The following is a 27,723-nucleotide window of genomic DNA, read 5'->3' as shown; positions in this document are numbered from 1 at the left end:
AGGAGTCGCTAGAGCGCGATGGGACATGGACATCCCAGCCGGCCAAACCCGCTGGGGTCTCCCGGTCGTGGCTGGCTGCGATGTGTTTTTTTGTGTGTAGACACCTCAATAATGGACAAGGTACTGTCTGAAAAACTCAGTTGTTTAAACACCTCCAAACAGAAGGGGCGAAATCGTTCAATTATATTGCACTTGGCTTTGAGACAGGGCATGCACCACCGAAGAAGAACACCCGGAAGTAAAGTATTGTTAAGAAATCTCAGATGGCGCGATTCTTCAAAAACGTCAACAGACTTTGATACATCAAGATTAATCTTCTAAAACGAGTGACAATTGTGTGAGTGTGACACAGCGTTACTAGTTATATAAAGTTAACGCTGGCAGATCAGATTTATCGTAACGTTAGCCGGCTGAAGTGGGTTGACAGCTAGACTGGCTATGTTAACTTTAGCTATTCTTGATCCCAATAATCTAGCTAGCTACTGTAGTTTGGTTTCATCCTTTGTTGTTGATTTTGTTTATTTCAGATCGAAAATGCCCTTGTCTACTCAGTCTCAGACTGAAGGTGACAACTACGTCCTTGTAGCTAGTCTGGACAATGTCCGGAATCTGTCCAACATCTTGAAAGCTATCACCTTCAAAGATCATGCAATTTTCAATGCCACACCAAACGGGTTGAAAGTCACTGTGGAGGACTCTAAATGTCTGCAAGCCAATGCCTTTATTCAGGTTAGTGCAGGAATATCAACATACACTAATTCTGAGTCATTCACCATTAGATGGGCTGTGTTGTCATGTCTTGTTAATGTTGTCATTCTTTTCCAGGCTGAGATCTTCCAGGAGTTTACCATCAAAGAGGACTCAGTGGGGTTTCAGGTCAATCTGACTGTTCTTCTGGACTGTCTCACCATCTTCGGGGGAAGCACAGTACCAGGTAATGAAGAAGACTGTCTTCTTGATATCCTTTCAGATCTCTCCTGGGTGATTTACAAAACAATCTGATGAAGACTTTGCAGGTCAAAACGCCATTATTTTAACCTTAATAAAATCATCAGCGTTTTATTCTAGGAGAGAGTCACAGCCACACCTTTCATTCTAAAATGTGAACCTAAAAACATGATTAAAGCTACTGGGAATAACTAACATGTCTTGTGTCTACTTTTTGTTGAAGGAGTGGCCACTGCCTTGCGGATGTGCTACAACGGATATGGCTACCCCCTGACCCTGTTCCTAGAGGAGGGTGGTGTGGTGACGGTGTGTAAGATCAACACCCAGGAGCCAGAGGAGCCCATAGACTTTGAGTTCTGCAGCACCAATGTGACTAATAAAGTCATCCTGCAGTCAGAGAGTCTGAAGGAGGCCTTCTCTGAGCTGGACATGACCAGTGAGGTCCTGCAGATCACCATGTCTCCCAGTCAGCCATACTTTAGGTGCAATGCTAATACTGTGTTGTGTGTTTTTTAAATGAGGAAATCTCAAAATGGCATTGTATTGTAGCGAATTAAGGACTCTTAACTGTAGTCTCTGTCTGCAGTCCGTCCAAAACCTTTTGGCCATTCCACCAAAAGGTTGGATACTCTTGACAAGTTCGCTGGTTGTACTGAGATCATTACAGCTACAGGATGATGGTCGCAGAGTATAATCTTGCCATTGTTAACCTTTCTTCTCTTTATCTGTTTTCGTGTTTAGGTTGTCTACCTTTGGGAATTCTGGGAATGCCCATTATGATTACCCAAAAGATTCTGACATGATGGAGCTGTTTCAGTGCACAAAGACTCAGACTAACAGGTACATTAATCTTCTATATACTGTATTATCATCATGTATTTGGGAAATGTGGCACTACAGATTCCTGCATTTCCTAGAAATCCCCAAAATGTGCACGTGAACATGGAATTAATTTACTAAATTATGTTTTTGCTGGTTGGCCACTCTTTGAGGGTATGGCTTTCACTGGGATAATTATGGTTTTGAAGAACATGCTAACTGTATTGTCACTTTGCTGATGTTCTTTTTGTCAGGTACAAGATGTCTCTCCTGAAGCCGTCCACCAAGGCCCTGGCTCTATCCTGTAAGGTCTCGGTGAGGACAGACAGCAGAGGGTTCCTGTCTTTGCAGTACTTGGTCAGGAATGATGATGGACAGATCTGCTTCGTTGAATACTACTGCTGTCCGGATGAGGAAGTGGAAGAGGAGTAGGGAGAATAGGAATATTGTTGTACAAGAATACGAGGCTCAAATGTTTTAGATTTTATTCTAAAGCAAAACTTGCCTTTTTTTTCACTTGGCCCCGTTATTTGGATTGTATTCTTTGACTGTGTTATTTGTAAATAGTGTTGGCTCTGGTACATTTTAAAATGAAAATTAGTAATTGCTAATAGTTTTTCTCAATTCGTTTTTTGGTTTGCTTTCTGTGAATTAATGCTGCTCTCCCATTGTTTGGAAGTTTACAAGGAACTTGAAACAATATTTATATAATCAAAATATTCCTTCACTTTTGATAAATATTTGAACATTAGTATTGACAATAAATGGAAAACTGTAAACCTGCCGCTGCCTCTTAAGCTTCCAATGTAAAACTGGCGCTACCACTTTAGCTTCCAATGTAAAACTGGCGCTACCACTTTAGCTTCCAATGTAAAACTGGCGCTACCACTTTCGACTAGCAGCATCTTGTCTGTTCTCGCAATACAACTCCGCGGCGCCAGGTGGCGTCTGTTTTATGTTTGTCCTGCTCTCACGTGTGTTGCCCTCGCTCTGTTCTTACCGTTCTGAGCCTGCGTGTCAGAAATCAAAATGTCGGCGCTCAAGAGAAAACGTGGAGGAAAGGGTCCAGGTGGAAAAGCAAAGAAAGTGAAATTAGTAGAAAATGGAAATAAACCCCAAACTACAGAGATGGAGCAGAACAAAGAAATCACCGTCCCAGCACCCGTGTCAATGGTAAGTTTGTCAAACATGAAATTGCTAGCCACTTCGTTGACTTGGAAAGTTAGCTAATCGTTACATATTTGTCTTGTATAAAAACAGCGACATAACGACATGGACTAATGTTACATGATTGTAGCGATCATCTATGAAACAATGTGTTGATGGATTTTGATTTCCAGGGTAAGTGGAGAAACAAAGAGCGAGTTCTTGTATTCTCTTCAAGGGGCATCAACTTCAGAACACGACATTTGATGCAGGACCTCAGGACAATGATGCCACACTCGAAAGCAGGTTTGTTCCTGTACCAGTATGTGGGCAGAGGAGACGATGAATATCACGAGTCTCTTCTCTAGCCTAGTTTGCTACAATACATTTTTCCCATTAGACATCGCAAGATTTATAATGTCAAAATACGTTCATTACTTACTTACTTATCAAATATGGAGTTTCGCTGAGCAACAAACAAAATGGACTCCGGTAACACATGGTATGTATACTGAACACAAATATAATTCCAATGATTTTACTGAGTTACATTTAATATAAGGAAATCAGTCAATTTAAATACATTAATTAGGCCTTAATCAATGGATTTCACGTGACTGGGAAGGGATGGAACCATTGGTGGGCCTGGGAGGGCATAGGCCCATCTACTTAGGCACAAAAACCACACACTGGGGAGCCATGCTCAGCCAATCAGAATGAGCCCCCCCCCAACAAAAGGCCTTTATTACAGACAGAAATAATCGTCAGTTTCATCAGGTGGCTGGTCTGAGACGATCCCACAGGTGAAGAAGCCGGATGTGGAGGTCCTGGGCTGGTGTGGTTACATGTGGTCTGAGGTTGTGAGGCTGGTTGGACGTACTTCCAAATACTCTAAAACAACATTGGAGGCTGCTTATGGTACAGAAATGAACATTTAATTATCTGACAACACCTCTGGGGGGGGCATTCCTGCAGTCAGCATGCCAATTAATACTTCCTCAACTTGAGACATCTGTGGTGTTGTGTGACAAAACTGCACATTTATATCATTTTTGGTATGACGTTCATCCACTGTTATAGATGATAAAATCAATGATCTTTTGGGACACTGTACTGCTGGATCAGCTGACCTTTGCCTGAGATGTACTCTTAAGGAGTCTACGTTCACACCTTATGGTCCAAGGACCGTCTTTATATAATATCTATATAATATTTTCAGAGGTAGCCTGGCTCTGGCAGCCAAATACTCCATCTAAACGTGAATCCGTTCAAAATTGCGTTACGGTTGTTGAAACACAAAGCCCTTTACTTTCAAATAACAAATCATTTCACAAACGCTAGAAGGCTAAATTAGCACAGGTGGTCCCTTCTGTAGACATGTTCTGTAACATGGCCATATGGATGTGTGGTAACACTAACCCTAGAAAGGTGTGTATTAATGTAATGTTTGTTAATGTTCAGACTGAGCGTCAGGGCTCTTGTACAGAAGACGCTTTTGTTCAATGACTTGTGTGTAATGGAACTGAGTCATGATCAAAGGCTAAGCCAACCTGTGTGTGATTTTATTGGAGGTGCCGACGAGGTGGATTTGGTCAAAAACGCTAGATTCTATCCAGACAAATGTTTTCTTGTACTTTTTATTATTATTAAGACCTATTTAGGAATTTGCATACCGGGGCATGACGACAGTTGCTCTGCCAGACTCCGTATTTGGTGAGTAAAGAGCATATTTTGTCATGATGCTTGCAGAGCTGTTTAATGGGGAAATGAATGGTAGCTAACTGGGCTACAGAATACTTCATATATTAATCTCCTCCTCTGCCCAAATACTGGTTCAGTTTGTTCCCTTTTACATTTTTGTATTTTCTTATTTCAGTGATTTGGTGATATTGATCAATGTATGTAGTTGGGTATAACCCAGGAGACTTGACCTTACTCTTACAGACACAAAAATGGACAGAAAGGACAAACTCTTCGTCATAAACGAGGTGTGTGAAATCAAGAACTGCAACAAATGCTTATTCTTTGAAGCAAAGAAGAAGCAGGATCTCTATATGTGGTGAGTGTCAAAGTTAACATCAAGTCCTCTCTGCCAAACACACAAGTATTCTGTTCCTGTCCCCTGACATGGCTTCCTGTCCCCTGACATGGCTTCCTGTCCCCTGACATGGCTTCCTGTCCCCTGACATGGCTTCCTGTCCCCTGACATGGCTTCCTGTCCCCTGACATGGCTTCCTGTCCCCTGACATGGCGTCCTGTCCCCTGACATGGCTTCCTGTCCCCTGACATGGCTTCCTGTCCCCTGACATGGCTTCCTGTCCCCTGACATGGCTTCCTGTCCCCTGACATGGCTTCCTGTCCCCTGACATGGCGTCCTGTCCCCTGACATGTCTATGAAAATGTCACCTTTTAAAATGTAATGATTTCAGTCACTTTCTTTTTGTATAGGGTTGCAAATGTTCCCCACGGACCATCTGCAAAGTTCTTGGTCCAGAATGGTGAGTGTCATTGCCTGAGTTTGTGTGTGAAATGACATGAATAGACTGCGTTTTTGAATTTGTTAACTGACTTGCCTAGTTAAATAAAGGTAAAATAAAATGAATTGTCTCAATCAAGTAACCGTGGTTAAACAGCTTTTGGTATCAAATAGCAGCAGGTAGCCTAGTGGTTCAGGGTGTTGGGCCAGTAACTGAAATCCCTGAGTTGACCAGATGAAAAATCTCTGTCCTTGAACAAGGCACTTAAACCCTAATTGCTCTGGATAAGAATGACTATGATGGAATAGAATAATGACCACGGGCTACAGCTTCATCATATTTCACTCTTTTACTCTTCCTGTAGTCCACACACTCGCCGAACTCAAAATGACAGGGAACTGTCTGAAGGGATCCAGACCACTGCTGTCGTTTGATCCTGTGAGTATTGTGGTTTCGGTCAACGGCAACACAATTCCCGGGCACAGATTTATGCCTGGTCCTGGATTAAAATGCAAAATACATTGAGAATATCTTAATCGGGGTCTGGGACCCCCATAGTGTAACGGAATACTCTTGAAACTAACTTCATATTGGGCCTCACCATCAAGATGTACGGGGATACTGTTTAATGAATTCATGTTTCTATTTATTTCCAACCCAACAGCAATTTGACACGGAGCCTCATTATGCACTGCTGAAGGAGCTCTTTATCCAGGTTCGTTTCATTATCGCTGCAGCAGAAATATTTGGTCCCAAAAATTACAACGGGAGAACCATTATTAGTTGTTTAGCTTTTCTTGTGCCGTTGTGATCAGTTCAGAAGTGAGTTTTTGTGTTGTTTCTTTTGTAGACTTTTTCAACTCCCCAGTACCACCCCAGGAGCCAGCCCTTTGTGGACCATGTCTTCACGTTCACCATAACAGACAACAGGATATGGTTCAGAAACTATCAGGTGAGTTGAACTAACTTGCTCCCCTTTCCATTATACAGTATGTGCTCAATGTATGTGGAATATAATATATTCTCTGATCATTTCGAACAGCGAGTTGTAACACTCCCTGATTTATAAGTAATGTTCTCGAATGGCCAAAATTATTAATGCCACATGTGTTTTCACTTATTTCTGTGTCCCACAGATCATTGAGGAAGATGCATCAATGGTAGAAATTGGACCTCGCTTCGTCCTGAACCTCATCAAAATATTCCAGGGGAGCTTCGGCGGCCCCACACTCTTTGAGAACCCACACTTCGAGTCTCCGAACGCGGTAATATTTCATTTGATTCCTAGTGGACTCCCCACCGTAGGTATAGAGCAACAATGAACTAAAGCTGTCTCCCCTCCCCAACAGTACTGGTGACTGTGATTACTTAGTTAGACTGTGTGGTGATGGTGCTGGGGCAGTCTTGAATTATTATGGTTAAATTTTTCTAGATCAGATTGGTTCATTGTTGTTCTGTCTCCCCTCCCCACAGCACCGGGCATCTGATCACTTATATTGAGACTAGGAAGACCATAACTAATCACTGTCCCAGAGTAACTCATTGTTGTCTCTATCTCCCCTTAGCACCGGCGTGTGATCCGCATGGCCACCGCCTCCAGGCTGAGGGAGAAACAGATGGTCAAGGAGCTCCAGAAGCTGAAGAGGGTGGAGAACAAGGAGGCGGTGACCAGGGACGTGACCGATGACGTGTTTGCCACGCCGGCTGAGGAGAGGCCAGTCCACATTGAGCTGGAGGCTCCTGCAGCTAAAGTAGTGAAGAAGAACAAACACAAGGCTTTCAAACGACAGAGGAAGCAGACGCGTTAGGCTAGAGACTGGTTGGTTTGTTGGGTCTTCTAGAAGTAATCTGGAAAGGCTAGAGACTGGTTGGTTTGTTGGGTCTTCTAGAAGTCATCTGGAAAGGCTAGAGACTGGTTGGTTTGTTGGGTCTTCTAGAAGTCATCTGGAAAGGCTAGAGACTGGTTGGTTTGTTGGGTCTTCTAGAAGTCATCTGGAAAGGGATTACATTGGTTCTTTGTCAATTTGTCTTTCCTCAATTCCATGTCTTTTTTAATTTTCAAAACTCAAAACGAGAAGTTTGAAGGGAGTGACCTAGAATCTTCTCCAGTGCGTTTTAGAAGGAATCGGGAAAAGACAAATTAGGACATTTGTTTGGCCGTAAACTGTGAGGATTGAGTCGACCATCAAGTCTGCAGCCTGTGAAGGGCCATCTCAGAATACGTTGTTTATGTGTTGAATGTTATGTTTCAGCTGCAAAAAAAAAAAGTACTAAAGCAACTTTGTAACATCTGTTGTGCTCCAGCTTTTCTTACAGTTCTGAAATAAAGTCTCGGTTTTAGTGTTTATTTCTCCTGTTCATTCCTGAAGATTTACAGGTTTGATTTACAGATGACTGGACCTCCTTTGACTTGATACCTGCGTTAGTAACTTGACCAGCCTTGTCAATATCGACCTCCTTTGACTTGATACCTGCGTTAGTAACTTGACCAGCCTTGTCAATATCGACCTCCTTTGACTTGATACCTGCGTTAGTAACTTGACCAGCCTTGTCAATATCGATTGCAAATCTAATATAGTTTTAATATCCATGTCAAAAACACTTAACAGAGATGTTGCCACATCTGTGCGCTTTCGTTCACCAAAGCCTAAATGAGTGTGTCCACAGGTATAGAAGGAAGCTAGTCATTCCACTGCCTAAAAATAGTTAAGCACCCTTTGCTGGCTCAAACAGCCACCCATTCAGTTTGCTGCCTGTTCTTAGTAAACTGGGGGAAAAAATAGACAATACAAGGCTGTTTTTCCAGAGAAGTTAACTGACCTTCAGCATTCATACACAGTAGATAAAGGCACTGAACTTGTACTGCGCTGACTCCGACTTCAGATGATTGGTTAAAAGAAATGCATAATAAGATAGTGGGAGCTGTGTTGTTAGATTTTAGTGCAGCCTTTGAGCATATTTCTTTATTGAAGAAACTCACTTGCTATGGCTTTACATCACCTTAGCCAATATAACCTGGTGTTTTTCAGTGAAAGCTTCTCTAACATCAGATACATACAGTGCGGTGTCCCTCCTGGCGGTTACTTTTCTCGATTTTTACATTTTTACAAATTACTTACACAAAGCTAGAATGAATGTAAAGTGTTTTCAAAGTATTCAGACCCTCATCAATCTACACACAATACCCCATAATTTAGTTTACCTTTATTTTACTAGGCAAGTCAGTTAAGAACAAATTCTTATTTTCAATGACGGCCTAGGAACAGTGGGTTAACTGCCTGTTCAGGGGCAGAACGACAGATTTGTACCTTGTCAGCTCGGGGGTTTGAACTTGCAACCTTCCCGTTACTAGTCCAACACTCTACCCTGCCGCCCCATAATGACAAAGTAAGAACTGAAATATCACATTTACATAAGTATTCAGACCCTTTACTCAGTACTTTGAAGCACCTTTGGCAATGATTACAACCTCAAGTCTTCAGGCTTAGCACACCTGTACTTGGGGAGTTTCTCCCATTCTTCTCTTCAGATCTTCTCAAACCCATTGTTTTGAGTTCCTCAACGGACAAACTGAATTGGTCCACCCACACAGACAGCGTCGTGAAGAAGGCGCGGCAGCGCCTCTTCAACCTCAGGAGACTGAAGAAATTTGGCTTGTCACCAAAAGCACTCACAAACTTCTGTCGGTGTGTGAGTTCATTAGAACGTGCGTTGAAGATGTCGTTCCCATGGCAACGATTAAAACATTCCCTAACCAGAAACCGTGGATTGATGGCAGCATTCGCGTGAAACTGAAAGCGCGAACCACTGCTTTTAATCAGGGCAAGGTGACCGGAAACGTGACCGAATACAAACAGTGTAGCTATTCCCTCCGCAAGGCAATCAAACAAGCTAAGCGTCAGTATAGAGACAAAGTAGAATCTCAATTCAATGGCTCAGACACAAGAGGCATGTGGCAGGGTCTACAGTCAATCACGGACTACAGGAAGAAATCCAGCCCAGTCACGGACCAGGATGTCCTGCTCCCAGGCAGGCTAAATAACTTTTTTGCCCGCTTTGAGGACAATACAGTGCCACTGACACGGAAACATGCGGTCTCTCCTTCACTGCAGCCGAGGTTAGTAAGACATTTAAACGTGTTAACCCTCGCAAGGCTGCAGGCCCAGACGGCATCCCCAGCCGCGCCCTCAGAGCATGCGCAGACCAGCTGGCCGGTGTGTTTACGGACATATTCAATCAATCCCTATACCAGTCTGCTGTTCCCACATGCTTCAAGAGGGCCACCATTGTTCCTGTTCCCAAGAAAGCTAAGGTAACTGAGCTAAACGACTACCGCCCCGTAGCACTCACTTCCGTCATCATGAAGTGCTTTGAGAGACTAGTCAAGGACCATATCACCTCCACCCTACCTGACACCCTAGACCCACTCCAATTTGCTTACCGCCCAAATAGGTCCACAGACGATGCAATCTCAACCACACTGCACACCGCCCTAACCCATCTGGACAAGAGGAATACCTATGTGAGAATGCTGTTCATTGACTACAGCTCGGCATTCAACACCATAGTACCCTCCAAGCTCGTCATCAAGCTCGAGACCCTGGGTCTCGACCCCGCCCTGTGCAACTGGGTACTGGACTTCCTGACGGGCCGCCCCCAGGTGGTGAGGGTAGGCAACAACATCTCCTCCCCGCTGATCCTCAACACTGGGGCCCCACAAGGGTGCGTTCTGAGCCCTCTCCTGTACTCCCTGTTCACCCATGACTGCGTGGCCACGCACGCCTCCAACTCAATCATCAAGTTTGCGGACGACACGACAGTGGTAGGCTTGATTACCAACAACGACGAGACGGCCTACAGGGAGGAGGTGAGGGCCCTCGGAGTGTGGTGTCAGGAAAATAACCTCACACTCAACGTCAACAAAACTAAGGAGATGATTGTGGACTTCAGGAAACAGCAGAGGGAACACCCCCCTATCCACATCGATGGAACAGTAGTGGAGAGGGTAGCAAGTTTTAAGTTCCTCGGCATACACATCACAGACAAACTGAATTGGTCCACTCACACAGACAGCATTGTGAAGAAGGCGCAGCAGCGCCTCTTCAACCTCAGGAGGCTGAAGAAATTCGGCTTGTCACCAAAAGCACTCACAAACTTCTACAGATGCACAATCGAGAGCATCCTGGCGGGCTGTATCACCGCCTGGTACGGCAACTGCTCCGCCCTCAACCGTAAGGCTCTCCAGAGGGTGGTGAGGTCTGCACAACGCATCACCGGGGGCAAACTACCTGCCCTCCAGGACACCTACACCACCCGATGTCACAGGAAGGCCATAAAGATCATCAAGGACATCAACCACCCGAGCCACTGCCTGTTCACCCCGCTATCATCCAGAAGGCGAGGTCAGTACAGGTGCATCAAAGCTGGGACCGAGAGACTGAAAAACAGCTTCTATCTCAAGGCCATCAGACTGTTAAACAGCCACAACTAACATTGAGTGGCTGCTGCCAACACACTGACTCAACTCCAGCCACTTTAATAATGGGAATTGATGGGAAATGATGTAAATATATCACTAGCCACTTTAAACAATGCTACCTTATATAATGTTACTTACCCTACATTATTCATCTCATATGCATACGTATATACTGTACTCTATATCATCGACTGTATCCTTATGTAATACATGTATCACTAGCCACTTTAAACTATGCCACTTTGTTTACATACTCATCTCATTTGTACATACTGTACACGATACCATCTACTGTATCTTGCCTATGCTGCTCTGTACCATCACTCATTCATATATCCTTATGTACATATTCTTTATCCCCTTACACTGTGTACAAGACAGTAGTTTTGGAATTGTTAGTTAGATTACTTGTTGGTTATTACTGCATTGTCGGAACTAGAAGCACAAGAATTTCGCTACACTTGCATTAACATCTGCTATCTGTATGTGACAAATCAAATTTGATTTGATTTGATTTGAGGTGCACAATCGAGAGCATCCTGTCGGGCTGTATCAACGCCTGGTACGGCAACTGCTCCACCCACAACCGTAAAGCTCTCCAGAGGGTGGTGAGGTCTGCACAACGCATCACCGGGGGCAAACTACCTGCCCTCCAGGACCTACACCACCCGATGTCACAGAAAGGCCATAAAGATCAAGGACAACAATCAACCGAGCCACTGCCTGTTCACCCTGCTATCATCCAGAAGGCGAGGTCAGTACAGGTGCATCAAAGCAGGGACCGAGAGACTGAAAAACAGCTTCTATCTCAAGGCCATCAGACTGTTAAACAGCCACCACTAACATTGAGTGGCTGCTGCCAACACACTGACTCAACTCTAGCCACGTTAATAATGGGAATTGATGGAAATTGATGTAAAATATATCACTAGCCACTTTAAACAATGCTACTTAATATAATGTTTATAATACCCTACATTATTCATCTCATATGTATATACTGTACTCTATATCATCTACTGCATCTTTATGTAATACATGTATCACTAGCCACTTTAAACTATGCCACTTAGTTTACATACTCTACATTACTCATCTCATATGTATATACTGTACTCGATACCATCTACTGCATCTTGCCTATGCCGTTCTGTACCATCACTCATTCATATATCTTTATGTACATATTCTTTATCCCTTTACACTTGTGTGTGTAAGGTAGTAGTTTTGGAATTGTTAGGTTAAATTACTCGTTGGTTATTACTGCATTGTCGGAACTAGGAGCACAAGCATTTCGCTACACTCGCATTAACATCTGCTAACCATGTGTATGTGACAAATAAATTAGATTTGATTTGAACTCTTGTCAGGTTGGATGGGGAGAATCGCTGCACAGCTATTTTCAGGTCTCCAGAGATGTTTGATCGGGTTCAAGTCTGGCCTCGGGTTGTGCCACTCAAGGACATTGAGACTCCTGCATTATCTTGGCTGTGTGTTTAGCGCCGTTGTCCTGTTGGAAGGTGAACCTTTCACCCCAGTCTGAGTACCTGAGCGCTCTGGAGCAAGTTTTCATCAAGGATCTCTGTACTTTCTAAACTCATCTTCCCTCGATCCTGACAAGTCTCCCAGGCTCTGCAGCTTAAACACATTGCCACCAGCATGATACACCGTAGTGATGGTGCCAGGTTTCCTCCAGATGTGACGTTTGGCATTCAGACCAAAGCGTTCAATGTTGCTTTTATCAGACCAGAGAATCTTGTTTCTCATGGTCAGAGTCCTTTAGGTGCCTTTGTGGAGTGCTGCAGAGTTGTCCTTCTGAAAGGTTCTCCAATCTCCACAGAGGAACTCTGGAGCTCTGTCAGAGTGACCATCGTGACCAATGTCACCTCCATGACCAATGCCCTTCTCCCCCGATTGCTCAGTTTGGCCGGGCGGCCAGCTCTAGGAAGAGTCTTGGTGGTACCAAACTTCTTCCATTTCAGAATGATTGAGGCCACTGTGTTCTTGGGGACCTTCAATGCTGCACACATTTTTTGGTACCCTTCCCAATATATGTGCCTCGACACAATCATGTCTCGGTGCTCTACGGACAATTTCTTTGACCTCACGGCTTGGTTTTTGCTCTGACGTCGCCTGTCAACTGTGAGACCATGTATAGACAGGTGTGTGCCTTTCCAAATCATGTCTAATCAATTGGATTTACCACAGGTGGACTCCAATCAAGTTGTAGAAACTTCTCAAGGATGATCAATGGAAACGGGATGCATAATGAGCTCAATTTTGAGCCTCATAGCAAAGGATCTGATTTTTTAAAGTAAATAATTATTTTTTAAATGTTTATGAATGTGCAAATATAAAATATATATATATATATATTGTCATTGTGGGATATTGTGTGTAGATTGATGAGAAAAAATATTTTATCAATTTTCAAATGTATTTAAACAGGTATGCCAGTTAAGAACAAATTCTTATTTACAATGACGGTCTAAGAACAGTGTTCAGGGGCAGAACGACAGAATTTTACCTTGTCAGCTCGGGGATTCAATCTAGCAACCTTTCGATTACTGGCCCAACGCTCGAACCGCTAGGCTACCTGCCGCCATGCTGATCCTTAGAATAAGGCTGTAACATAACAAAATGTGGAAAAGGTGAAGGGGTCTGAATACTTTCCGAATGCACTGTATGTGGTTGATTACACACATGTCGGCACCCAAAGCCAGTGACCTCCCTGAAATTCTAAATAAGGAGTACAGTCAGTATCAGAATGGGTGATTCATAATAAACTGGTCTTTAAAACATCTACAACTAAAAGCATAATATTTGGACCTAAACCTCAACTGGAGTTGTGTATAAAGGGTGTGAGTGTTGAGGAAGATAAACTCCTAGATATAACATTGGACGGTCAATTATCATGGTCAAGTCATATTGACAAATTTGTTGTGCAGTTGGGGAGGGGTCTGTCTGTTATTAAAATATTTTCTGTGTTTTTTACAGAAAAATGAACTCTACTAGTTGTTCCGCCTTTGGTCTTGTCCCATCTTGATTACTGTCTAGGCAATATGGTCAAATGCAGCAAAGAAAAACCTAGCAAAGCTGCAGCTGGCTCAGAACAGAGCAGCACGCCTTGGCCTTAATTGCACATAACGAACTAACATCAACAACACACATGCCTGTCTTTCCTAGTTGAGAGTTGACGAGAGATTAATTGCTTCTCTTCTAGTTTTTGAGAAGTATTACTGTAATGAAAATTCCAGATTGTCTGCAGAAACATTCAGCTCAGACACCCAGACATACCTCACAAGATATGCCACCATGGGTCTCTTCACATTCCCCAAGTTCAAAATGAATTCACTGCAACGCCAACATTTCAGTTTGTCTGAGGCGGCAGGTAGTTGGACTAGTAAGAGCATTGGACTAGGAAGCAAAAGGTTGCAAGATTGAATCCCTGAGCTGACTAGGTAACATCTGTTGTTCTGCCCCTGAACAAGACAGTTAACCCACTGTTCCTAGGCTGTCATTGAAATTTGTCATTGAATTGTTCTTAACTAACTTGCCTAGTTAAAAAAAAAGGTTTAAAAAACCCCACACAGTATTATACAGAGCCATGATTACATGCAACTCCCATCTCCAGTTACTCAAGCAAACAGCAAAATGTACTTAATTTTAAGGCTGCGACTGTCTGAGGAGACACACACAAACACACACATGATTTGTGTGACTGTTCTTGTCTATCAGTGTTTTGTTACTTGTCATGTTTTTTGTGGGTCCCAGGAAGAAAAGCTGCTGCCTCTGCAAAAGCTAATGGGTATCCAAATAAGCACACCAAAGTGGATTTAAAATGTCAAATAAGAATTGTTGCTGTCAGTTTCAAACCTATTTTTTTTGTCATATTCACAATCAACAGAAATCAACAGAAATCAAGCTTACAACAATTTTCTTTAGGACCTTTTTCTTTACGAAAAGACTGTCCATGATCAATTACGTCATATTTAAGCGCGTAGTCACCGGCAGAGTCCACGATGTGCGGTGTTTTTCAAGCTGAGATACAAGGACAAACTATGCACTTTTAAGTAGAATAAATATTACATTTATTTGTAGATCTGTCCACTGTTATTCATAACTTTCGGTTACTGTTATACTGAGTTTTCCTGTTTTGAGGACAGAGAAGGCTGTTAGCTTAGCCTTTTAGCTAGCTAACATTAGCAACAGGCCAAATCGTGTGGATTTCAGCTAGCTGAACCAGCTCAACTCAAAATGAAGTGTCATTACGAGGTGTTGGGTGTCAAAAGGGACGCGACTGATGATGATATGAAGAAGGTATATCGGAAATTAGCCCTGAGATGGCATCCAGGTACAGTAAACCCTGTTGCCGTGTATTTAACTTGCTAGCTACATTAGCCAGCTAACGTTAGCTGTTAACTCACTGATCAGAGAGGCCACGGCCAGTGACCTCATTGCTAGCTAAACTGTAATCGGTGTGGGAGACTGACAAGTAGAACAAGATAGCTAGCAGTAACGTTAGTTAACTACCACCAGTTAGTTCGCACTGCTTTTGCACTGGTGTCATAGACGTTCTCTCTTCACCAAAAATGTGATGTTTGTATATCTTCTAAAGGTATTATTTGTTGGAACATCTGAATTCCATTTCTAGATAAGAACTTGGACAATGCAGATGAGGCAGCTGAGCAGTTCAAACTGATCCAGGCAGCCTATGAAGTCCTGAGCGACCCACAGGAGAGAGCCTGGTGTGAAACAACTTCATCCTCATTATCCAAAGTAGTAAAAGTCTTTTGACTGAGATCCATTAAATTGTAAATTGTTTGGAGTATCCAAGATGACCAGTGTGCTGGAATTCCTTCCTATATGAGATCTAACTTTTTAAGGCCAGCACTTCGTATGGAAATAAGTTAATATTATTGACCAGCACAGATCTTTTGTCTTTCCTTGATTCCTTGCATTGTCCCTCCTTGTCTCCTTGTCAAAGATGGTCCAAGGTTCTAGCCCTTGGACCTTCTCCTAAAATGCATTTTAAGGAGGAGAGAATGCCAGGAACTGGGGAAACACTCATTTAGGAAGAGTCAAGAGCTATAGTAATGCTAATACTGTGCTTCCCACCTCTCGACTCCTGTCTCCAGGTATGATAACCACAGAGAGGCTCTCCTTAAAGGTGGGGTCAGCGGGGAGTATGCTGATGAAAGTGTTGACCTTGTTCAGTTCTTCACTGTCACCTGTTACTCTGGTTACGGGGATGAAGAGGAGGTGAGTGTGACAGTCAGGGAGGGCGCATCTCTGTCGGGGGGGGGGAGCAACTGCATCCCCTAGTGAGTTCAGGTTCTTTGTGGACCCCAACCCAACTAGTTGCCCATCCCTGTTACTTTCTACCAGCAGAGGGCTGCAGAGTAGTACTCTGACATTATAATCCACTCTCAGCCTCCCAGGTCACAGCGTGTACTAGCATGTCTCACTGTGTGGATGTAGAAATGTAACAACAACACGTGTATAACAGTAGAACAATGGATGTGTTGGATGTGTTGGCTGTACAGAGGATCCAATCCTTTTAGGTCTCCCTGTTGTTTTCAATGGGACAAGCAGGTAAAAAGTGGTTTCCCCTCTCCTTTTCTCAGGGTTTCTACACAGTGTACAGGAACCTGTTTGAGTCCATAACTACAGAAGAGATGGATCACAGTAAAGAGGAGGACGAGGAGGAAGATGAGTTTCCTTCGTTTGGAGACTCTCAGAGTGACTATGACACGGTAACGTTTGCCCTTGTTAAACAGACAGACAGATTATATATATATATATATATATATATATATATATATATATATATATATATATATATATATATATATATATACACACACACACACATACACACACACACAGAAAGGTGCACAAACTTCATCTACTTTTGTGTTCAGTCTCTGACCAATGCTGATAGTGTTCTGGTGTGAATAGAGTCATGGGCAGTAACTTGCAGTAACAGTGTCTATCTGTGTAACGTCAGTTCGGGCTATGTTTCAGCCTGGTTACTGTATTCCATTCTGTGCTCTTGCTTAATCTCAGAATGGTTCTATAGACAGAGTTGATTTCTGTGAAATAACATTTGTCTGGTCCGTCTCTACCATTTGGACATTTTACACATTGGGATATATCACGACATAAGTCATTGTGTCATCATGATGATGATGATGATAGATACGTTGATTAAATGGATACATCATATCATCCCATAAGGTTTAGCACATGGGTGGGCAAACTTTTAATCATAGACTCCCGTTCATAAAACACTGTGTGTGTCTATAGGTAAACCTTTTGGCTCGAGGTCCACATTGAGATATATCACGACATAAGTCATTGTGTCATGATGATGATAGATACGTTGATACGGAGGGCTGTACAGATGAAATAGAAACCCTTCAAGGGCTGTAGTTTGGCCAATGGTTTAGCAGCTCCACACTAAAGCCTATAACTATCACCTGTACTGTACCTACATCTCTGCTCCCTGAGCTGTAGTCATTGTCTATAGCTCTCTGCTTCCTCCTCTCCCAGGTTCACCTCTTCTACGCCTACTGGCAGAGCTTCTGCACCCGGAAGAAGTTTGCTTGGAAGGAGGACTATGACACGAGACAGGCTTCCAACCGCTGGGAGAAGAGGGCCATGGAGAAGGAGAACAAGAAGGTACTGTTGTGTTTTGTTTTTGGCCTTACAGTGAGGCAGTAGTCTTAGAGAGGTGGACCAGCAGCCAGAAGGTTGCTGGCTCAATCCCTGGGCCCGGACGAAGCAAAAATGGGAATGGAACTGAACACTCAGCTCCTGCCGTTGTGCCCTTGAACATGGCTATTCTATTCTATCTATTCTAAGTGCCTGTGTTCCTATTCAGCCAGTGCAAATGTAGTTCATACGTGTGGTATGAGCCACTGAAGATTGGCGAAGCTAACTGACTGTTTTGTTATGCTCACAAATGTTAGGAAGTGAGACTTCGATTAAATGTGAGCCGTTTGATATAGAACCAAGCGCCGTTCTTTCAACACAACAGATCTGAATGGACCATAAAGTGTTCTTCTTCTAAGGTTCGAGACAAGGCCAGGAAGGAGCGCAGCGAGCTAGTGCGTCAACTGGTGGCGTTTGTGCGTAAGCGCGACAAGAGGGTGCAGGCCCACAAGAAGCTGGTGGAGGAGCAGAACGCTGAGAAGGCCAAGAAAGTGGAGGAGCTACGACGCAAGCAAAAGCTGTCCCAGGCCAAGTGAGTTCACATAGAAATATGATATGTAGAACATATGCCTCTCCAACAAACAGAAGCTTTCACAGGCCAAGCCAGTGTTGCTGACTGCACAGAATCACTGATCTATATACTTGTGTTAAAATAACCTCACCTTAAACTGATCCACTCAGACATGCTAAATGTCAGACTGCTGTCTAGATGTCAGGCCTCTGCCGCTGTCTAGATGTCAGGCCGCTGTCTAGATGTCAGACTGCCGTCACTGTCTAGATGTCAGACTACCGTCACTGTCTAGATGTCAGGCCTCTGTCTAGATGTCAGGCCTCTGTCTAGATGTCAGGCCTCTGTCTAGATGTCAGGCCTCTGTCTAGATGTCAGGCCGCTGTCTAGATGTCAGGCCGCCGTCTAGATGTCAGGCCGCCGTCTAGATGTCAGGCCGCCGTCTAGATGTCAGGCCGCCGTCTAGATGTCAGACTGCCGTCGCTGTCTAGATGTCAGGCCGCCGTCTAGAAGTCAGACCTCTGTCTCCTCTCCTAGACTGGCGGAGGATTACAAGGAGCAGAGCTGGGTAGCCATGTCTGAGATGGAGAAGGAGCTGCAGCAGATGGAGGCTCAGTACGGAAAGGAGTTTGGAGACGTGTCAGAGAGCGAGGAGGAGGACCAGGGAAGAGGGGGTCAGTACAGAGCAGACCTCTCGCATAGTAACTCCGGTCTCAGACTGTGAAAACACCAACTCACTCTTGAGAAGGGCTAGACATTTCTAGCATATCTTAATCTACTGAAACTTCTGCGTGAGTAGTAATGACAAGAATGGATTGTAATTTCTAGCAGTTTGCCATGTCACATTTAACTGTGGGTGCGTTCTTTTACCACCAGATCTCAAACGTTTTACATTGGTTTATGTGGTGGTTGTTCTTCTCATACATGACAACAGTCTCCATGTAACACATCTGTTCTCCACAGATGAACAGAAAGATGAGACCGAGGAACTCCTGGATGACTATTATGATGACCTGTACTGCCCTGCATGTGACAAATCCTTCAAATCAGACAAAGCGTAAGTAGTGAGGTCGTGTTCATTAGGGCACACAATGAGAAAACGTTGCAATGCAGTCTGCATTGGAAAAACGAAATGAACATTTCTTACTGGTCAAATCCAGGTATTCCCAGTCAGTTTTCTTCCTTTTGGTGCAGAATGAACACAACCCGGTTTACCTGAGGGAAGACTGAGTTCAGTTCATCACGTGTTCTTTTTTTTTGCACAGAATGAAGAATCATGAGAAATCAAAGAAACATAGAGAGATGGTGGTATTACTACGGCAACAACTGGAAGAAGAGGATGAGACCCTCGGTCTGAAGGATGAGGATGGGGAAGAGGAGGATGAAGAACTAGAAGAAGCACCAAGACAAAAGTAAGTTCAAAGATATATATTTTTCTCCATCCAAAATATGAGAAACTACTTGGATGTTACTGTTGTCATTGGACAATTTGCCATTTATAAAATAGTCTACAAAACATTAGGAACATGAGTCAATCTAAATAACAGTCAAAAACTGACACATATTGAAGGGGATTTTTAAGATAGATATTTGGTCTGCGTCTCAAGCCGATGTTGCCCCCCGGCATCTAGGGTAGAGCGGTGTTTATCAGACCATGAGCCCCCCGGCATCTAGGGTGGAGCGGTGTTTATCAGACCATGAGCCCCCCGGCATCTAGGGTGGAGCTGTGTTTATCAGACCATGAGCCCCCCGGCATCTAGGGTGGAGCGGTGTTTATCAGACCATGAGCCCCCCGGCATCTAGGGTGGAGCGGTGTTTATCAGACCATGAGCCCCCCGGCATCTAGGGTGGAGCGGTGTTTATCAGACCATGAGTCCCCCGGCATCTAGGGTGGAGCTGTGTTTATCAGACCATGAGTCCCCCGGCATCTAGGGTGGAGCTGTGTTTATCAGACCATGAGCCCCCCGGCATCTAGGGTGGAGCGGTGTTTATCAGACCATGAGCCCCCCGGCATCTAGGGTGGAGCGGTGTTTATCAGACCATGAGCCCCCCGGCATCTAGGGTGGAGCTGTGTTTATCAGACCATGAGCCCCCCGGCATCTAGGGTGGAGCTGTGTTTATCAGACCATGAGCCCCCCGGCATCTAGGGTGGAGCTGTGTTTATCAGACCATGAGCCCCCCGGCATCTAGGGTGGAGCGGTGTTTATGTTTCTCAGACCATGAGTCCCCCGGCATCTAGGGTGGAGCTGTGTTTATCAGACTATGAGCCCCCCGGCATCTAGGGTGGAGCTGTGTTTATCAGACCATGAGCCCCCCGGCATCTAGGGTGGAGCTGTGTTTATCAGACCATGAGCCCCCCGGCATCTAGGGTGGAGCTGTGTTTATCAGACCATGAGCCCCCCGGCATCTAGGGTGGAGCTGTGTTTATCAGACCATGAGCCCCCCGGCATCTAGGGTGGAGCTGTGTTTATCAGACCATGAGCCCCCCGGCATCTAGGGTGGAGCTGTGTTTATCAGACCATGAGCCCCCCGGCATCTAGGGTGGAGCTGTGTTTATCAGACCATGAGCCCCCCGACATCTAGGGTGGAGCTGTGTTTATCAGACCATGAGCCCCCCGGCATCTAGGGTGGAGCGGTGTTTATCAGACCATGAGCCCCCCGGCATCTAGGGTGGAGCGGTGTTTATGTTTCTCAGACCATGAGCCCCCCGGCATCTAGGGTGGAGCGGTGTTTATCAGACCATGAGCCCCCCGGCATCTAGGGTGGAGTGGTGTTTATGTTTATCAGACCATGAGCCCCCCGGCATCTAGGGTGGAGCTGTGTTTATCAGACCATGAGCCCCCCGGCATCTAGGGTGGAGCTGTGTTTATCAGACCATGAGCCCCCCGGCATCTAGGGTGGAGCGGTGTTTATCAGACTATGAGCCCCCCGGCATCTAGGGTGGAGCTGTGTTTATCAGACCATGAGCCCCCCGGCATCTAGGGTGGAGCTGTGTTTATCAGACCATGAGCCCCCCGGCATCTAGGGTGGAGCTGTGTTTATCAGACCATGAGCCCCCCGGCATCTAGGGTGGAGCTGTGTTTATCAGACCATGAGCCCCCCGGCATCTAGGGTGGAGCTGTGTTTATCAGACCATGAGCCCCCCGGCATCTAGGGTGGAGCTGTGTTTATCAGACCATGAGCCCCCCGGCATCTAGGGTGGAGCTGTGTTTATCAGACCATGAGTCCCCCGGCATCTAGGGTGGAGCTGTGTTTATCAGACCATGAGCCCCCCGGCATCTAGGGTGGAGCTGTGTTTATCAGACCATGAGCCCCCCGGCATCTAGGGTGGAGCGGTGTTTATCAGACCATGAGCCTCCTGGCATCTAGGGTGGAGCGGTGTTTATGTTTCTCAGACCATGAGTCCCCCGGCATCTAGGGTGGAGCGGTGTTTATCAGACCATGAGCCCCCCGGCATCTAGGGTGGAGCTGTGTTTATCAGACCATGAGTCCCCCGGCATCTAGGGTGGAGCTGTGTTTATCAGACCATGAGTCCCCCGGCATCTAGGGTGGAGCGGTGTTTATCAGACCATGAGCCCCCCGGCATCTAGGGTGGAGCGGTGTTTATCAGACCATGAGCCCCCCGGCATCTAGGGTGGAGCGGTGTTTATCAGACCATGAGCCCCCCGGCATCTAGGGTGGAGCGGTGTTTATGTTTCTCAGACCATGAGTCCCCCGGCATCTAGGGTGGAGCGGTGTTTATGTTTCTCAGACCATGAGCCCCCCGGCATCTAGGGTGGACTCACAAACACATTAATGTGGGCGTCCTAGAGCAAAATGCCTCTCGAGATTAGTCTGAAACTAGCCGGCCACCAGTTAAAAATGAATGGAAGGAGATATGGAGATAGTTTAGTGTCTAAAATAAGTTTTCCTAATCTTTCTTATCTCTCGGATATAAAACAGATGCTTCAGAACATCCTTCCTTTTTAGATTTTTTTGGGGACCATATTTTTATCCCTGTATGAAGCTCTAATTCAATGAGTTTCTATGAGCTAATATCAGTAAGGTCTAATTCAATGAGTTTCTATGAGCTAATATCAGTAAGGTCTAATTCAATGAGTTTCTATGAGCTAATATCAGTAAGGTCTAATTCAATGAGTTTCTATGAGCTAATATCAGTAAGGTCTAATTCAATGAGTTTCTATGAGCTAATATCAGTAAGGTCTAATTCAATGAGTTTCTATGAGCTAATATCAGTAAGGTCTAATTCAATGAGTTTCTATGAGCTAATATCAGTAAGGTCTAATTCAATGAGTTTCTATGAGCTAATATCAGTAAGGTCTAATTCAATGAGTTTCTATGAGCTAATATCAGTAAGGTCTAATTCAATGAGTTTCTATGAGCTAATATCAGTAAGGTCTAATTCAATGAGTTTCTATGAGCTAATATCAGTAAGGTCTAATTCAATGAGTTTCTATGAGCTAATATCAGTAAGGTCTAATTCAATGAGTTTCTATGAGCTAATATCAGTAAGGTCTAATTCAATGAGTTTCTATGAGCTAATATCAGTAAGGTCTAATTCAATGAGTTTCTATGAGCTAATATCAGTAAGGTCTAATTCAATGAGTTTCTATGAGCTAATATCAGTAAGGTCTAATTCAATGAGTTTCTATGAGCTAATATCAGTAAGGTCTAATTCAATGAGTTTCTATGAGCTAATATCAGTAAGGTCTAATTCAATGAGTTTCTATGAGCTAATATCAGTAAGGTCTAATTCAATGAGTTTCTATGAGCTAATATCAGTAAGGTCTAATTCAATGAGTTTCTATGAGCTAATATCAGTAAGGTCTAATTCAATGAGTTTCTATGAGCTAATATCAGTAAGGTCTAATTCAATGAGTTTCTATGAGCTAATATCAGTAAGGTCTAATTCAATGAGTTTCTATGAGCTAATATCAGTAAGGTCTAATTCAATGAGTTTCTATGAGCTAATATCAGTAAGGTCTAATTCAATGAGTTTCTATGAGCTAATATCAGTAAGGTCTAATTCAATGAGTTTCTATGAGCTAATATCAGTAAGGTCTAATTCAATGAGTTTCTATGAGCTAATATCAGTAAGGTCTAATTCAATGAGTTTCTATGAGCTAATATCAGTAAGGTCTAATTCAATGAGTTTCTATGAGCTAATATCAGTAAGGTCTAATTCAATGAGTTTCTATGAGCTAATATCAGTAAGGTCTAATTCAATGAGTTTCTATGAGCTAATATCAGTAAGGTCTAATTCAATGAGTTTCTATGAGCTAATATCAGTAAGGTCTAATTCAATGAGTTTCTATGAGCTAATATCAGTAAGGTCTAATTCAATGAGTTTCTATGAGCTAATATCAGTAAGGTCTAATTCAATGAGTTTCTATGAGCTAATATCAGTAAGGTCTAATTCAATGAGTTTCTATGAGCTAATATCAGTAAGGTCTAATTCAATGAGTTTCTATGAGCTAATATCAGTAAGGTCTAATTCAATGAGTTTCTATGAGCTAATATCAGTAAGGTCTAATTCAATGAGTTTCTATGAGCTAATATCAGTAAGGTCTAATTCAATGAGTTTCTATGAGCTAATATCAGTAAGGTCTAATTCAATGTTTCCTGCTATTCCTTTTTTTTTTTTGACTTTTTTTTCTTCCAAGGGTTGTAAAATGGCTCAAGGATCCTTGGGTATGACCATCTTAAAACAATTCCATATGTTAGCTTAACCTGTCTCCTCCCCTTCATCTATACTGATTTTAGAAGTGGGTTTAACAAGTGACATCAATAAGGGATCATGGCTTTCACCTGGTCAGTCTGTCATGGAAAGAGCAGGTGTTGTTAATGTTTTGTACACTGTGTAAACAGTGGTAGGTGAATAACGTCATTTTAACGTCCAGGCTGTCTAAAAAGCAGAAGAAGAAAAAGAGACAACAGCAAAATGGGCGGAGCCCCACAGAGGAGGTAGTCGGGAAGGATGCGGCCCCAGAGCCCCCCACCACCCCCACAGAGGAGGTAGTAGGGAAGGATGCGGCCCCAGAGCCCCCCACCACCCCCACAGACAATAGCCCAGAGAGCCCTCTATCAACACAGGCCAGCGGTGAGGCAGAGGACCCCCAGCCTGCCTCAGAGCCCCAGCAGGCAGCTGCGGACAAACCCTGTGAGGACCCAACAGAAGACGGACAGCAGGAGGAAGACCTCACAGCCACAGAACCAAAGAGGTGACCTGACCTGTCACCATCTTCTATCAAAACTAGTGACAGGATGGAATTGACAGTATTTAGGATAAAGCAATGCATCACTAGCCTGGTCCTCGATCAGTTTGTGCTGTCCTGAGTTGGCAAGACGGCAAAACCGACTTGGGACCATGCTAGAGCAGTGCTGATATAATCATTAGCTACTATACAGGTATGTTCATGCATTCTGACTTGTAACTTAAAACACATCTTTATCAGCTCTGGAAAGACTAAGGGGAAGAAGAATGGAGGAAAGGACAGCAAAAAGAATGTCCAACCACAGGGAGGAGTGGAGAAAGGAGGAGCAGAGGTTTGTACCAGCCACAGCTACCGGTCCTTAATTGATTAATCAATCCAGGAGGGGTTTATACTAACCAGAACTTGGTTCCCTTAATTGATTCATCAATCCAGGAGGGGGTTATACTAACCAGAACTTGGTTCCCTTAATTGATTCATCAATCCAGGAGGGGTTTATACTAACCAGAACTTGGTGCCCTTAATTGAAATGTAATACAATGATTTAATTTCCTTGTTTAAGGCTGCTTAAATGCATTTCTCATCGACTTGAGTTAAAATGGCCCGTTTCTAAAAGTATTCACAGGGGTTTTTGTTGTTACACGGTTATGAGTTCATTCATCCACTGTCTTTTAACTCCCCGAAGGAGCTGAACCTGCGCTGTGTGACCTGTCACTATGAGTTCTCTACCAGGAACAAACTGTTTGACCACCTGAAGACAACAGGACACGCTACAGCCGTGGCACACGGTGGCAGTGCACCCGCCACGGTCAAGAGCAAGAAGGAGAAGAGGAAGAATAGATGATGGGGGATACAAGAGGGGCCAAAGACTTAACACCAGCCACTGGGCTGTAGAGATGGACTACTGTCTTACTATATATTATAGGAGGCCACTCATGGTATTGAAGGCCTGGATTTGTTTGTTTTTTAATGTTAAAGATTGTCTGAAAAGGAGTTGAAGACTGTCTGATTGCTGTTTTTAGGTTTTTGCATGTTAGAAAACAATCAATACGTCCAGTCATGGAGGACTGGACGTTGCCTGGTGATCCTGCGTAGCAAACTCTTATGGTCGTTGTCATGCCAAATGACCATAGCAGTTGGCTTTGCAGCACAAAAAAATCTGAGACCTCCGGGCTAGACTAGACAAAGGAGTTGAAGAGGATGTTTTTGTCTGGCCAGTCTCCACACCCTCTGTGTCTGGAGGTCTGTCTCAGAGTTGCCCCCTAGAGATAATGTAAGGAAGTGAGCCAAGTCCAACTGATATCTACTCCACCCTTCCAATATGACCATGTTAGAGGTGCTGCCACTGTACCTGCTCAGAAGTACATGCTGCAGAATTCAGCGTTGTGTCGACGTCCATTTTGTGTCGACTGATCCTTTGACGTTTTGGTCAGAGACATAAAGCAACTGGACGTTAATTCCTGTTTTGAACGGGTACTGTGATGCTGCTGCTCACTCAACTCTATATTTATTCAAATAACAATCTGACTCTGTGTTAAAGCTTCCACTTTCTTATATAAAAAAAAAAAGATACTGCATAAACACTGACACGTTTAATTGAATTTGCCCTCACACTGTTAAAGCTCTCAATTCAACACTTTATTGACAACGTTTCCATCCCAAACGGATCTTTGTCAGGTTATTTACCTTCTGTGACGAAGACATGTTTTGGATAGAAACAGTCAAAGTGGTGTATTGGGAGCTTTAGTGTGTGGGCCTTGTTCTTAATTAGCCCAGAGCCTAAGTTTAAGGATGTGCATATAACTAACTTTTCATTGAATTTGCCACCATGTCTGATGAATAAATGGTTCGTGTTTATGGCTCACTTCAAATCTATTTATGAAGAGTTTCTCAATCTACTTAAAATTACAATTCAAAGAGACTATTTACACGTAAATAAAGGGGAATGTGAGTGGGCAGTAGAAGATGAGAAAAGAGCCAGCGCATATGAATTGTACCATCCTACTCAATGTATTTCATCTATACCTAAGCAAGTAACTCGTCTACCCAAAGTCTCAACATCTATTGGACTTTACATGCACTCAAAAGGTAATGGAATAGACTGACGAGTAAAATACTGGTCGGCTTTATTTCAGATTTTGACCCAAAGTTTGTCCATGGCCCTCTCACTGGCAGTATGTGGGCAGGTGTACCATGGATTTATTGGACTAGTTTCCTTTCCTGAGGTTAAAAGTGAATATATTCACAGTTAAGACTAATCAATAACATTTTTTTTAAATAAACACATTTTAAACCTACAACAAAATTAGTTCCAGTACAGAGACAAACAGGTGTCAGTAAATCTTCACATAAACAGTTTTTCCCTCTAGGTTTTCTACATATGATTACAATCAACTCATTTGTGTGCCTCAAAAGTTACATGTAGTCATTTTGAACATTATAAAACAGGTGAGTCTAATCCTGATTGGTTAAAACTGCATTCCAGCCAGTGTCTACATGTCGTCAATTTGAACAACAGAAAGCATGGTGTCATATCTAAATCTGGTTAAGGCTCATCTCCAGTGGACTGACACCCCAACGCTAGCCTGGTCCCAGATCTGTTGGTGCTGTAAACCCAACTCCTATGATCGTGGTGATGCAAGGCAAAACAGACCTGGGTCCAGGCTACCTCAAACGCCATCTTCGTGCATGTTGTACGTAGGGCTCTTGAGCGTTGATGTCTCGCATCGTGTGGGAGAGATGAGGGTCCTCTAAGCGTCTTTCTTATGCACATGCATGAATGGTGATTGAAGTGCCTGTCTTTTTCTCAATTGCCTAAAATCTGTACTCCTCCTTTGATCTATCTGAAAGAAGTGACCGGGTGAAAGCCAGGCCTAATGATGATCTTCCATGTAGTTGTGTAAAGCCTGGTTAAACACAGCCAAGAAGAAGTCTGCATCGTCCCTGGTGATACACATAGGGGGCTTGATCCGGAACGTCTGTGGGTCAGAGAGAGAGAGCGGGTGTGAGTGGGAAAGAGCTATTAACAGTATGTTCATAGATAACTAACCTCTGTGGGTTAGGAAGTATTTCCTCAAATCCTCAAGCTGTCAAAGTGATCTGTGCATTCTTTACCCAAACCGAATATGCAAATGAACAGAAAATGGCATACTACGACAAAAGCCGAAAACAGCAAGGCGCCCTTTTGTCCTCCCGCCCTACATTCCCAGGACTTATCATTAACTTTAACCTGAATGGACTGATCTGATACTTGGTTTGTTACATTGCTTTGGAGCCATGTCGGTTCACGACAGACCACAAAGCTAAGGCTTACTAGCAGGCAGATCCTGACTGACAGGACAGACGGGGAATTTGAGTGTACCTGTCCATATACTCCTCCTTTCCATTACCTGTCCATATACTCCTCCTTTCCATTAC

General features: G+C 43.8%; 4 protein-coding genes across 6 annotated transcripts in view; 3 read left to right on the top strand and 1 right to left on the bottom strand.

Moving 5' to 3' along the window:
• rad1 (RAD1 homolog (S. pombe)) lies at positions 1–2,546 on the top strand. Of its 2 annotated transcripts, none has more exons than XM_090191443.1 (6): positions 1–120; positions 528–729; positions 826–934; positions 1,172–1,430; positions 1,690–1,788; positions 2,022–2,546. In XM_090191443.1, exons 2-6 carry the CDS (start codon positions 535–537, stop codon positions 2,197–2,199), a joined length of 840 nt encoding a protein of 279 aa, XP_090047569.1. In that variant the 5' UTR covers positions 1–120; positions 528–534; the 3' UTR covers positions 2,200–2,546. The 2 variants fall into 2 exon arrangements, with proteins under 2 accessions (XP_090047569.1, XP_021478292.1); XM_021622617.3 differs by lacking the exon at positions 1–120 and adding an exon at positions 244–337.
• A 144-nt stretch (positions 2,547–2,690) lies between these two features.
• brix1 (biogenesis of ribosomes BRX1) lies at positions 2,691–7,737 on the top strand. Its single transcript, XM_021622614.3, has 9 exons — positions 2,691–2,940; positions 3,108–3,219; positions 4,858–4,972; positions 5,362–5,411; positions 5,755–5,828; positions 6,055–6,105; positions 6,241–6,342; positions 6,527–6,655; positions 6,956–7,737. The coding sequence occupies exons 1-9, from the start codon at positions 2,797–2,799 to the stop codon at positions 7,196–7,198; spliced, it is 1,020 nt and encodes a 339-aa protein (XP_021478289.1). The 5' UTR covers positions 2,691–2,796; the 3' UTR covers positions 7,199–7,737.
• Positions 7,738–14,632: 6,895 nt separating this feature from the next.
• dnajc21 (DnaJ heat shock protein family (Hsp40) member C21) lies at positions 14,633–26,170 on the top strand. The gene is made up of 12 exons (XM_036936861.2): positions 14,633–15,223; positions 15,524–15,617; positions 16,008–16,131; positions 16,497–16,625; positions 17,425–17,553; positions 17,946–18,118; positions 18,632–18,768; positions 19,058–19,151; positions 19,360–19,506; positions 23,995–24,315; positions 24,550–24,640; positions 24,992–26,170. Exons 1-12 carry the CDS (start codon positions 15,127–15,129, stop codon positions 25,148–25,150), a joined length of 1,695 nt encoding a protein of 564 aa, XP_036792756.2. The 5' UTR covers positions 14,633–15,126; the 3' UTR covers positions 25,151–26,170.
• Positions 26,171–26,415: 245 nt separating this feature from the next.
• Positions 26,416–27,723, bottom strand: part of agxt2 (alanine--glyoxylate aminotransferase 2) — a 43,612-nt gene continuing 42,304 nt past the window's right edge. The window contains exon 14 of one of the 2 annotated variants that reach the window (XM_090191440.1): positions 26,416–27,284. In XM_090191440.1, the coding sequence (XP_090047566.1) occupies positions 27,180–27,284 (105 nt within the window). In that variant the 3' untranslated portion in view covers positions 26,416–27,179. The remainder of the gene's footprint in view (positions 27,285–27,723) is intronic. The other variant, XM_090191442.1, reaches the window with a different exon arrangement.

Source organism: Oncorhynchus mykiss, chromosome 12 (genome assembly GCF_057628025.1).
Source record: "Oncorhynchus mykiss isolate SJ-2025 chromosome 12, ASM5762802v1, whole genome shotgun sequence".
Classification (NCBI taxonomy): domain Eukaryota; kingdom Metazoa; phylum Chordata; class Actinopteri; order Salmoniformes; family Salmonidae; genus Oncorhynchus; species Oncorhynchus mykiss.
Note: the sequence above shows the minus strand (reverse complement) of the source record. Positions and strands in the feature narration are given on the sequence as shown.